A 13,319-nucleotide genomic window follows, 5' to 3' on the forward strand; every position below is an offset into this window, starting at 1 on the left:
CAAAGACTTATGAACGATAAATCAGAGAGATGCTATTATTATTTATCTAAATATTTTTTGTATTTAGAGAGATGATATCATTATTTATTTATTGATTTTTTAACATATTTTTTTTATTGGGTTCTTTGTAGAATGACCATTAATTCGTTTTCTTCCTCTTATAACGGTGTTTTGCACGATATAAAATAGCGATACAGTACTCATATATCGGTTCCGAGCCCATACAATTCCGGTCCCAAATCTCACGCGTTCTCTTTGATGCAATCCGCCGCTACCGTCGCTGCCTCAGCGCTCCGCCGCTCGTCATATTCTCTCCTCTCGAGCCAGTCTCCCGGCCGCGGCATGAAAAGCGCGCTAAAGAAGTCGGCCGTGCTCTACCACTACCCGTGCCCGGACGGCGCCTTCGCGGCCCTCGCCGCCCATCTCTACTTCTCCGCCACCTCCCTGCCGGTGCTCTTCTTCCCCAACGCCGTCTACGACCCCATCAGGTCAAAAGTTTCGAACCATCCTCTCTTGCTTTGCTAGCGTCCTACCGTTGTTTTCTCACTCGCATCATTGTCACATTACCCTTCCGTTACTGCTTTCTTTAGACGTTGTCGCTTGCATGTGAAAAAACTGATCCAACCATCCAAAATTTATGTTCCTTGTAGAAAGTGCAAATTTGTCACCATACCACAGCAAATCCTCTGGCGGATTTGCACGTTAGGTGGATTGGCTCTTCCTTGTTACATGCTTACATGGACAGGTTACCCTAAAAATCACTGCTTTATACCCTAGGGTGAACACTGCAACCGAAACAAGATAGCTCAAGAAATTCTACAGCAATGTAAGTTTTACTTATCTTTGGATTGTGGTCCTGGAGGTGGAGTATAATAAGATCAAATTGTACATCCAACACCATATGGATGCGGAATATGACAGAGAATGTCAAAAGAAGAAAAGTGCATGAGGTGAGAGCAACGGGTTAATATCCTTGAAGAATCTATCTTTTTAAGGAACCTATAAAGCAGCTTGTCGTCATAATCAGCAAAATGCTTTATTGTCCTCCACAGCTTTTAAATATTCTTCCTTTATAGGATTCTTATGGGGTGAGTATCCATTATATGGGGTGATTATTCTTCCTTTTAAAGAAGAAAAGTCATGTGTTTTTGACTTTTTTCGTTTTGAGGAAAGGTCAGATGGTTCTGTATTAAAGGCTACAAGTACTGTAACGCATCCAACATCACAAGTAGGATACATGACCCACCAAGCACAATTAAGCCTACAAACCACATGAAGGAGTACCATCCACCATAATGGTGAGAAAATACACAGCTTGTGTGATGTAAAATTCGACCTGAGGGCATCCCATAGGGGATAAAATGTCTTGACCATCTAATATATGGAATTGAGATGATTAAGTCGTATCTTTATATTACTATTAAAAATTGTATCTTTAGATAGATCCTCTTGATTAGCTTATCAATGTAGGGTAAAACATCTACTGGTTTTTGACAGTCTACCCTCTGAAAAATTACTAAGTCCTCGCTGATTAATTATCTTCAGATTTACTTCTTTCAACTAGAGCTAAAGGAATGGATAAGGAGAGAATATAACTTTATCTATATTTTATATATATATATATATATATATATATATATATATATATATATATATATATTTGATACCTTCAAAAATTTTAAAAGGTAGAGTTTTGAAAGATGCACCTGTTAGTCAGATTATCTGTTGACAGAAGATTGTAGAGTACTTTAGCCTACTAGTTGTATCTTCATATAGAGGATGAGTCCGTGAAACTTTTCTAAAAACAACTGAAGGATAATTATTTGTAGATCACAACATACGTATTATTTGGCATGCATATCCCATCATTAATAGTCTGAAACTTAACAAAGTTGAGAAACAGCCTATGATAGGATGTATGAAGATATTATTTGTCACCACTGGATCGCCAATCATCTCCTGCATTATCTTGAATCACAACAAAAGTAACTTATCCTTGATTTTTCTTCCAGGGCTAATGATCTTCCTCTAGATGAAATCAGTGATGTCTACCTCTTGGATTTTGTTGGACTCTCTGGCTTTGTTGCTGAAATATCTACAAAAGTTGAGAGGTTGGTCTCTGAACCTCTAGAATTTGTTGTTTATCAGTAATAAATGCTACATTGGTATTTTGATCTTGCTTGAATGGTAGTTAACATGCTTTAATCTATTTTTCTATTGCTTGAGAAAATGAGTTGTTCTGATTTCTGAGAGTTGGAAGAATTACTGAAATATCTGTTCTTTATGAGTGAGAATAAGCATGTAATGATTCAGTTCCAAAGATATATTACAATAATCGAGTACATACGAGCATCTTGTCTTTTCAGATACAAGATTTTTGTTGCTTGCATGCACATGCTAAAATATGATTTTCTGTTATCAACAACTTTACAGTATTCTCTAAGCAATGCTTTTCAATCTTAGTAAATATTTCTTTTGTCTTTTGTTTTCCTTTCTTTAGTGTGACAATCCTAGATCATCATAAGACTGCATTTGAAGACCTTTGTGGAAACGTATTGACTGGCCAGAATGTGACTAAGGTCATTGATATGAATCAGAGTGGTGCTACAATTGCATTTGACTTCTTCAGGGAGAAACTTTTAGCATGTGATGATATTTCAAAAGATCCTGAAATTCAGCATCATATGAAGGGCAGACTTAACTTAGTATCTGACAGCAAGATTGAGAGAGTACATAAGCTTTTCAAATATGTTGAGGATGGAGATCTTTGGAGGTGGGCACTTCCATATAGCAAAGCTTTTGCTAGTGGCTTAAAAGATATGAACATAGAGTACAATGTTAATGTGAATTCAGCTGTATTTGACCAGGTAAATGGACTTTCTATTAGCTTTCTTGGAATAACAACATTTCTTATTTTCTTGAAAATTATTATGTATAAGATAGATGTCAAATTCTGTGTATTCATTATGTTAATACTTATTTTTTTTCCTTTTTGTATTTCATATTCTTTTCTTATTTTTACATGCAAACTCTTAGCTTTTATAATATTGCATCTACCAGTTGTATGTTTCTGTGATAGCTAATCTTAATTATAAACTAGTTGCCCTTACATTCATGTATGTTACATTCATGTATGTGTATTATTTTTCCTTAACATTACTTTTTTGTTCCAATATTTGGTTTTAAGAACTAAGATATCATATTAACAAATTTACACCCACAGTAGTTGCACAAGTTGGTTAATAAGAAATGGAGAAGAAAAAAGACGGAAGATCAAAGGGTGGTAGAGGAAATAAGAGGGGATGATTTAAGTATAGACGATGGAAGCAGAGCTGCGTCACCAAATTTTTAAAAGGATGTAACATGATAATTTGGGTTTCTAGACTTATTATATCTAATAAAAATGAAAATAAAATATATCCATAATAAAAAGAAAGTAATAGGAAGCAGCTAATCAGGTTTCACTTATGTAGGCACTGTACATGCTATGGAAATTTACTTCTAAGCATTTGGCTTCTAGGTATGTCCAAGAACCCATCAGATTTGGAACTTATTTCAAAATTTAGATTTTCCTGACTTGAAAAAACAAGTGACCTGATCTTGTCTATCTACTTGTTACAATGTCTCTGGTAGAAAGAACACAAAATCTTCATAGTGCTATTTGATTCCATCTCTTCTAATTAGGTTGCAGTTCAAGTACTTCATTTATTTCTATGGTCAGGCTGCTATTTGATTTCATCTCTTCTAAGTAGGTTGCATAATGCTTAAAGCTTGCTTGCTGCAGTACAATTTTGACAATTTGAATTGTGACAGTTACTAGCCTTGGACCCTGAGCATGTCATTGGTGTTGGCAAGCAAACTCTCACACATAAGCAGAGATTAATCAATGAAGTTCTTCAGCAGTCATATAAAATTCGACTAGGCAATGGACTATTTGGACAGTGCTTGGTAAAAGTTTTTCATTTATATCCTTGCTCTTAACATGTCGCGCTTAAATTGTTTATTTGGCCAAACTTTCTTTATTAATTCTCTTTAACTTGAGGACGAACAAACTTGGCCTGAATATTGAAGATTTATCGTATCCTAATAAAAAAAAAATTCTTGCTTATATGCAGCAGATGATTTCTTTTTTCTTCGCTACATCTCGCTGAGTTTGCTTCATATTATTTTGTTTGTGTCTCCTTTTTTCCACTCAAGTTACTGTATTTTTCCCCTGAAATTCTCAGACACTTAATCATAGTTAAGACTGAAATATTCTGCACTGCCAAGCATTAACGATGTATCAAGCAGGCAAATTTCTATGCAAGGCCGCATGCTTTTGTGAGGAATATAATTCAGGAACCTTTTTAGGCATCTATTATTTGATAAGAAATTGTTTATACTTTTTGGTCTTGGCAAGACTTTTTACTCTTCTGTTGCATTTAATCACATTTGCCAACTTTCTTTAACATGCACCATCAGGTTGTGCTTGTGGAAGTGCAACCAAGCCTGAACATATCAGTTTTGTCAGTGCTTCTCTTTTTAGGGTATCAGTTATCTCAATGCTGTTTACTTTATGATAATGTTTTATGTTTGTGGACTCTTGCTACACAGGCTGGTAATGCTGATCACATCTCAGACCTGCGGAGTGAACTAGGGAACCAGCTGGCTATTAAGAGCCAAAATCTAGGACTCAGGTCAACTAACTAATATTTTTTTATTCTTTTTCTAATATTCTTGTTAACTTACTCTTCTGCTACCCCGAAATCAATTTTTTTGGGTATGCAATACACTCTAGGAACCATCTCGTCTGATTACTAGTGATTCCATCACCTCATGTACAAGAAAGTGAATGATTAATATTAAGAAAGTGAACTTTCTGATGGTTCATACATCGACCCCTTGATCCACGATCATCCTATCCAGTTTCAATTATTATATAATTGAATGACTAATTTCTACCTGATTCCAATTTTTAATTCTGTTTATTATGATATCGTGGATGAAATGTAGGTTTTGTACATTAAATTTCTGAACTGTACCAAGCTAATCTACATGCTAACTTTGATAGCTTTTATATGCTTTTATGTGGCTTAGAGTTAATATGTAGTTTTGTTCGAGGATATTATCATCAAATAATGTTATTCACCTTTTCCTATTTTCTAATTTGATCAAGCAACATGGTGTCTTTTTCCCAATCTTAATTAGCTAGTTAGAATTTTGTTGAAGTTTGCAGATTGAGATTATATTATTTTTACTGCTTAATATTCTTATGCAGATATTTTTTATTCTAAAAGTAGAAGACATAAGCTAAGATAAGCATTGTAGATTTATATATATTGTTATGAACTATCGTAAGGGTTCATACCTGCAGAATAATGGATTACTTGGGCATTTTGATAGTAGAAGAATTTCTAGATAAGTATTGTGTTTTCATAGCCAACCTAGCACCACAGCATGAGATCAGAACATAACAAGGGAATTCCATAACATACTGCAGAATGTTAGTTTCTTTATCACTCATAAAATGTAGCCATTGTGAAATCAGTAATTATCCAGGCTAAGTTATATATGAGAATTCAAATGGTACAAAGCTTTTGTTATTTTTCTAATTCCTCCATTCTTTTCTGCCATTATGATCTGATACAAATCATGTTTGATTAATCTATTTTTTGTGAAGGAAACGGATGTTAAATCTCAATGGCTCATAAAGTATTTAAACATGCAACTGAATTTTAGAGTTAGTTGTAGTATAATTCAATGCTCAACAAAGCTGCACTAACTTTCAAACCTTAAAGTCATTTTCATGTTTCTTCATTACTTCTGATAATAAAAATGACTACACCCTTGGATGTTGGGATTAATTTATTTTCAATCAGGCAAACACGACTAGGATGTTTTCACTATCTAGTATGAACATGTTTTGCCTCATGAAAAGCCCCAGAGTAGTGTCATGACCACAACATGCCCAATCTCATAAATATGGTCATTACTCTGACTGACCTCGGCTTGTATAATATAGTGGTTTATCATACAAGGTTTGTATATTGCAAAATTCCTCAAATAAGGTCCTGTATAATAATTATGAAATCGGGCCTCAAACTATAGCTAAGATTTTTTACCTATTTTTATTGTTTTTTTCTATCAGTTTAATAATGGTTATTACATACTTTCTAAAGACATCCATCCTACAAAATTTTTGTGATCTTGCCGATTACATTAGATTTATTTGTCATTCAATTCCTGCATTTGCTATAGCATCAGTAATATATATTTAAATTTATCTCCCAACATTTATTGCATTTGGAAGCATTATTGTTGTGAGAAGACATAATTTGGTTTGTTTGCATGTTTTGGCTTCAAAACTTCCCATTCTTATTCTTATGCTCTTTAATCTTCAATTATAATCCCAGGGGCATTGGAGCTGTCGTGTACAAAGTGCCCGAACTTAACACCGACCATATGCTGAAAATTAGCCTAAGAAGTGTGGACTCAGAAGACACGACACCAATCTCAAAGGCAGTCCTCTTTCTCTGTACCGACTCGTTTCTCATTACATTTCTCATTACATTTATCTTTCTACAAAGCTCATCTTGGCATATAATTCTTGCAGAATTATGGAGGTGGTGGGCATCAGAATGCAAGTTCATTTATGTTAAATTGCGCCGAATTTGAGAATTGGAAGCTACAAACCCAACCTTCAACTAACACATCTGACTGAGCACATTACCACAAAGTCAGCGAATGCTTCAGTCTTCCCCCGGTAGTTTGCTTTTTATCTAACTGGCCTCGGATGTTTTCAATTGATGGAGTGTAACCTTTTGCTTCAATGCCATCGCAGGATCCTTTCCTCTTCACCATGATATCTCCATTCTCCCAATCCAGGTGATTACTTGTGGAAAAGGTGACTGCGCCGTGATCACTTGTGCACACCAACTATCACGCCAAAAATACATCTTGAGATCGATTAGTGATGTATTTACATGAGGGTATTGTGGGTGTATTAACTTCAATACAGATCTGATTTGTGGAATCCACATGTGAGGTATGCCCGGACAGCTACATTTTCCTTTATAAATTAACATTTCGTAGTTTAAAGAACAGTAATATATTCACTGTATGCTTATTAAAGTTCAATACTGCTCATATTTTTTATCGATATTCATCAAAAACAATATAGTACATCAGCATATATATATATACATATATACATATATATATATATACATATATATATATACATACATATATATATACATACATACATATATATACATACATATATATATATATATATATGTATATATATATATACATACATATATATATACATACATATATATATATATACATACATATATATATATATATATACATATATATATATATACATATATATATATATATACATATATATATATATATACATATATATATATACACACATATATATATACATATATATATATACATATATATATACATATTTATATATATACATACATATTTATATATATATATACATATATATATACATACATATATATATATATATACATATATATATATATATCACTTGTACATGGCCAATTTGCTTGTGCTGCATAAGAAGGTGGCAATTCTTTTGATGAGCAGCTTAGCGTTCTGTCCATTAGGATGAGAGAAATAGAAACCATGATCCTCCCCTGCAGTCTCGTACATCTCCACCTCCCCACTCCATCCGCTCTTCCTCAAAGCCTCGTGGTAGATCCTGGCCCGGTCCCTCATGGCGTCCTTCTCCGCCGCACAAACCAGCAGACGCGCGCAAGCCAGCCCGGCCAGGCTCGGAGCCGAGGGCGCCACCGGGTTGACGCGCGGGTCGTCGTTCCCGCTCGCTGACGACGGGCACACCATCGGCCACAACTGGTCGAGACGGGCAGTCATCTCCGGGTTGGCCTCCTCTGACGCCGTCGGCTTTGAGCCCCAGAAGTAAGGGTCCACCAGCACGATCCCGGACAGCTTCACGCCGTGCGGCAGCTCCCTCTCACCTGCACGCATGGCCAGGTTGTGCGCTATGTTCCCGCCGGCGCTATCGCCGGCCAGGAACACTCGGTCGAAGTCGACGTGGTCCACCAGCCAGGGCTCGGCGCCGGCGCCGCGGTTGGAGGCCGCCCATTCCAGCGCGGCCCAGGAGTCGTCGTAGGCGACGGGGATGCAGTGCTCCGGGGCTCGCCGGTAGTCCACCGAGACCAGTACGACGTTGGCCTCGGCGACGAGGGAGTTGAGGTGGGCGTGGAGAGTGGGTGAGGAGGATGACATCATGCAGAAGGCGCCGCCGCGGAAGTAGACGACGAGCGGAAGCTTGTGGCGAGCCTCTGCGAGCTTGGGTAGGTAGAGACGCGCCGAGACGTCGGTGGAGATGGAGATGTCCTTGGATGTAACGCCCGTGTGGGGGTCGATCGACGCCGGCGTGTGCTCCTCTGTGACAAGCCTTTCTATGGAGCCGTCTTGGTAGACACGGAAGTAAGGAGAGAAGTCATGGACTACGGCGGGAATTAGTCTAGCCATTACAGAAAGGATGTTCGTATTAGCTATTCAGTCCACCAGGATCAGCGTAGGCTCGCAATAACTTTTCTCCTTCTTGGTGAAGCTTCACACGTACTTATAAAGATAGATTGGCACACTGGAGCGAGAGAGAGAAAGAGAGAGAGAGAGAGAGAGAGATTGTTGGTGGGGAAAGAAACCGCACGAGAACTTATATAGAAAGATACACACAGTGAGAAACTGTTCAATAGAAATAGAGAGAGTCGACGAAGAAAGATAGATCTCATGGGGGGGCTGCGCACCAACATGCGTAGAAGGACAGATTCACACGGAGAGACAATATGATCGGATAGATACAAAATCTAAAAGAACAGTCTCCATAGAGTACAATTTTGGCTATAATATCTGCTGCTAACTCAATCTAGCATCTATTAGGTAAGTAGTGTACATTCATTTCCGCTCCACAGATAGCACAATTCATATGCTACGAAGCTGATGTAAAAGCACTACTTGTCAGGAATGTGGTGGGCGTTTGACTTGGTATTTGCACAAAATGAGGTGTTGCCAAAAGCATTCCCCTCCTTTTCCGTGAGGGTGACTGCTTCCACTTAAATTGGCTCGGTTTTCTCATGTCTTTTCTTCCGTCCGTGGTCGATTCACATCTGTGATATGTGTGGATGCATAGAATACAAGCAAGCTTGGTTAGGTCATGTGAGGTGTGCACACCTAAAGTTCCTTTACAATGACAGAGACCCTACAATCAACTCTTCCGAATATACATTTTGCCGACAAAGAAATTAATTCTAGACAACTTTTTTGATAATATAAATAACGCATAAGATAAGGTTGAATGGCATTAATCCTCTTCAAACCTCGAATAATATAAATCCGGGTGACCAAGAAAGATACCCTTGTTTTTCCATGATATGAATATATAAGCATAAAATTATGTAATACGTTATATTAAAATACCGAAATATCTTTTATGTCAAGATTAAAATCAAATACATTGATCTAGTTTAACGATGCATACATATGTTTATATATTTTTATTTGATCTGCAAGATACAGTCTTTAATCCAGATCGCTATCAATCTACAATGAGTAGTAGATCCTTTCTTCTCTCTTCCTATCCTTTCACAGGACCAACTAAATTAAGGAGAGAGATGTGTGTGTAAACGTCAGTAAGTGTATCTCCTCGGTCCTTATGTCTTATTTTAGGTAACAAAGGGTCTACAATAAGATATTAGAAGATTTCCTCCAATCATATATCTTATCCAATTATAAAGTGTCATAAAAATCTAACAGAATAATCATAATAAGAGCAATACCTTTGCGTTGATGGGAGTCATACACACATATCCACTAAACAGTCTTTTAGGTGTAGAGAAATAATGAATGTGAATCGATAAGAGTGGTGACCACCTCCTCCATTCCAATCTCCTTGGTTTGTGGTAATCTGCTGGAGTGCCTTAGTCAAATCTGCGTGCCAAAGCTTAACTTTTAGGTGGTGGATGGGTACTGCCATGATTAAACAAAGCTTCCTTCCTCGTTTTCATTAATGTGGTCGCAACTATTTGACAGTACCTCACTACACGTCCATGTCCATATCTTTCTGCAAGATTAGTTTGAGCGCATGATCTTATTTGGATTTACATTCCACTTATCTAAAGTTGCGTTCTGAATAGGTTGGCGTCAGCTACGCGACCTCCGATCCACATTTTAACTCTCTAAATGGCCCTATCAAGATCTTTCTAGTGACAGACCAAATCTGTGCTCGTCATTGTTGTTTGTATTAAGACACACTGCATCTTGTTGGTGCACTGAATCCGACGAAGAATAGGTGCACTGTTATTATATGTAGGGAGGGAGGGGGAGCTGATAACGAAGCGGGTATTCGGACCCGAATTGCCGCGCCCGACCCGAACCACGATGCATCAGAGAATACGGTTCGGACCAGGCCACAATGGATCGGTCACAGATTGCCGACCGGAAATAGATACGGCTACCGAGTGAGATTACCGTCTTCCTCTTTGACGGCTGGAATGGCTAAAAAGTCAAAGACGAGCAGAAACGATTCAAGAGATTACTCTGTGTCGCGGTGAGCAAAGACCACAGGCTACTTCAATTGTGATACGCCACCGTTATTGGGGTCTAATAGCGATGATTGAGAGCTCCCATTTCCAACTTATAAATACTAATTTGATCATGGGAAATGTTTTGCTAGTATGGGAGACCAACATATTTTAGTTTCAAGAGAATTTTCTTTATTTGAGTTAGAATTTTGGACTATATCCCCTCATTGTGTTTTTTTATTTTTCCAAAGGCGATAATAACAAAAAAAAACATTTGATCGCATCAATATTTTCGGGTTATATCGATGACCAAAATTAATAAGATCAAACTATAAACTCGATAAATCCATCGCACACAAGTCGATCTTCTATTATCTTTCCATTTCTCTTTGTCAAAATTTCTCTATCTTTTTTTAAAACATTTTTTCGTCCATTAGGAAAAAAAATCCTAATTTTTATACTCACTACTCAAAGAATTTTTTTTTTTTTTACATTTTACTACTTTTCCAAAACCTAGATATGTATGAACTATTAAAATAATTATTAGTACTCAAAGTTTTTTTTTAATGTTATTATCCTAATAAAATCTAGCGATGCATGAGATTTTTATATAATAATTAAATCTTAATTTTTATCCTAGAATTTCTTATCTTATAATAATATTGATTTTATAATTTTTATTATTTATTGTATAATGCACTACTCTCGTAATGTTATAGTGAAGCAACTGTACCTATAATATGCCTTTAGATGTATGAATAGACAAGCTTGAGATGACTCCACAAGGTCATCTTTTATATATAATTATCACAATCAATTACTAATTGTTTTCTCACCTTATTGCAAAATTGAGTCAGGCTCACTTTTCCTCTCTCTCTCTCTCTCTCTCTTTATATATATATATATATATATATATATATATATATATATATATATATAGCGGACAGATGGAAGATGATAAGCATGCAATAGACAGTAAACGATAAATAAATAATCTATGGCTTAATTGATTACTATTATTGACTTTGTCATGTAGCCTTTGGTTGCATTGGAAATGGAGAGGACAAACTCATGTGAGGAGGCGTGACTTCGATGACGCTGAAAGAAATCGTACCCTGTGCACACTGATTTGCGCTCGGCTGATCCAAAATCCACCACCTCTTCCTCTCGGGACTGCGGGTTGGTCCCGACTCCCTCACGACCTTCTCCATCTCGTAGCTGCGAAGCTGGTCCGCATCTCCGACTACATCCGATTCCGCTCCGTGTGCAATTCATGGCGGTCCGCTGCGACGCCCGCCAACCTCCGCCCGCAGCCGCCACTGTTGATGCTCCCGTACCACCCCTTCACCCACGCCCGCTCCTTCTTCAGCCTCTCCACCGGCAAAGTCCACGCCCTCTCCCTCGCTGAATCCTACGGCAAGATCGTCCTCAATTCTGCCCATGGATGGTTGGTGATGCTTGACATCACGACCACCGCTCTTTGCTTGCTGAACCCCATCACCGGAGTTCAGATCGACCTCCCGTCTACGGCCGACTTCTACCGCCTGCGTGCCGCACGCGTCTCCCCTGATCTCCGGAACTACGAGGTCACCGACCACAAGGGAAGGAGGGACAAGCTGGGCTTCAACATGTCCTTCGTGGTCTACCCATGGGAGGTCTTCCTGCCGACGAACCCGAGCTCGACCGGCAATGACGAAGGCTGCTTCGTGTTCATCTCGATTCTCCACTCTCGGGATGTCATCTACTGCACGCCGGGAGACAAGGCGTGGACGACGCTGGAAGACGTTCTCGCGGCTCGCGCATGGTCGATGGCACACCGCGAAGGGAGACTGTACGTCCTCGACGGGCACAGTAACTTGTACATGTTCGACATGGCGGACCCGTCGAGGCCACCGGCACCGTTGTTGACGGTGACGGTGCCACTCGGCCTTGCACCGCTGTTCTCTTTGGCGTGCACAACGAGCAGGGAGCTGCTCTTGGTGACTTGTGATCCGAGGTACGCTCATGGCGATGAGACTCCCGAGGATGATGATGGGGAATTCTTCCAAGCCTTTAGGGTTGATGTAAGAGGAGAGTCGCCGGAGTGGAGCAAGGTCGAGAGCGTCGGTGAGCGGGCGGTGTTTTGGACGGAGAGACAGTGTTGGTTGGTTGACGTCGGGGACTTCCAAGGATGCAGAGAGAACTGCGTCTACCTCTGGGGTGCGCGCGGCGGTCGACGAGGTGGCGGCCGTGCAAGAGCTGGAGTTCATCGGATCGAGGCGTTCCGTAGAGATGGCGGCGGCTTTGAGGTCTTGTTGGAGTGGGAGAGGTCTCCATCCGATGCGATGTCTCCTCTTTGGGTTACAACAAACCTGCGATAGAGATGCTGGTGAAGCTAAATTTGGTGTGTTGTATCTGAATTCGATCGCTGGCGAGAATGTTAATGGTTTCAAACTTTAGGAAAACAGATAAGCTTGAGATCTTGTACTTGCATATCTCATCACTCAAATTGCTACGTTTCTTCAACCCATGCTAGTCCCAGACTTCTGATCACCGATAATTCATGTTGAGACGTACAATGGATTCGAGACATCCATTTGGTAACCTACTCATTAAACAAAAACAGAAATTTTAATTGAAATTGTTTTCTAAAAGAAACCGATACTAATTCTTGGGCAAAAACAAGCAGTGACTGATAGGATTCGAGACACTCATCACAAGACGACCAGAACATGAGCAAACTGCATGCTTACCCCATGACTA

General features: G+C 38.9%; 3 protein-coding genes across 3 annotated transcripts; 2 read left to right on the forward strand and 1 right to left on the reverse strand.

Annotated features, from left to right (window-relative positions):
- The first annotated feature begins 221 nt into the window (after nucleotides 1–221).
- LOC135637970 (uncharacterized) lies at nucleotides 222–7,116 on the forward strand. Its single transcript, XM_065150876.1, has 8 exons — nucleotides 222–488; nucleotides 2,013–2,111; nucleotides 2,501–2,867; nucleotides 3,814–3,948; nucleotides 4,594–4,676; nucleotides 6,393–6,498; nucleotides 6,593–6,742; nucleotides 6,821–7,116. The coding sequence occupies exons 1-7, from the start codon at nucleotides 259–261 to the stop codon at nucleotides 6,698–6,700; spliced, it is 1,128 nt and encodes a 375-aa protein (XP_065006948.1). The 5' UTR covers nucleotides 222–258; the 3' UTR covers nucleotides 6,701–6,742; nucleotides 6,821–7,116.
- A 417-nt stretch (nucleotides 7,117–7,533) lies between these two features.
- Nucleotides 7,534–8,695, reverse strand: LOC103984592 (2-hydroxyisoflavanone dehydratase-like). The gene has a single exon (XM_009402115.3). It carries the CDS (start codon nucleotides 8,524–8,526, stop codon nucleotides 7,552–7,554), a length of 975 nt encoding a protein of 324 aa, XP_009400390.2. The 5' UTR covers nucleotides 8,527–8,695; the 3' UTR covers nucleotides 7,534–7,551.
- Nucleotides 8,696–10,547: 1,852 nt separating this feature from the next.
- LOC135639146 (putative F-box protein At1g65770) lies at nucleotides 10,548–12,937 on the forward strand. Its single transcript, XM_065152933.1, has 2 exons — nucleotides 10,548–10,603; nucleotides 11,614–12,937. Exons 1-2 carry the CDS (start codon nucleotides 10,548–10,550, stop codon nucleotides 12,935–12,937), a joined length of 1,380 nt encoding a protein of 459 aa, XP_065009005.1.
- Nucleotides 12,938–13,319: the final 382 nt, after the last annotated feature.

The sequence above is a fragment of the Musa acuminata genome, chromosome BXJ3-5, assembly GCF_036884655.1.
Source record: "Musa acuminata AAA Group cultivar baxijiao chromosome BXJ3-5, Cavendish_Baxijiao_AAA, whole genome shotgun sequence".
NCBI lineage: Eukaryota > Viridiplantae > Streptophyta > Magnoliopsida > Zingiberales > Musaceae > Musa > Musa acuminata.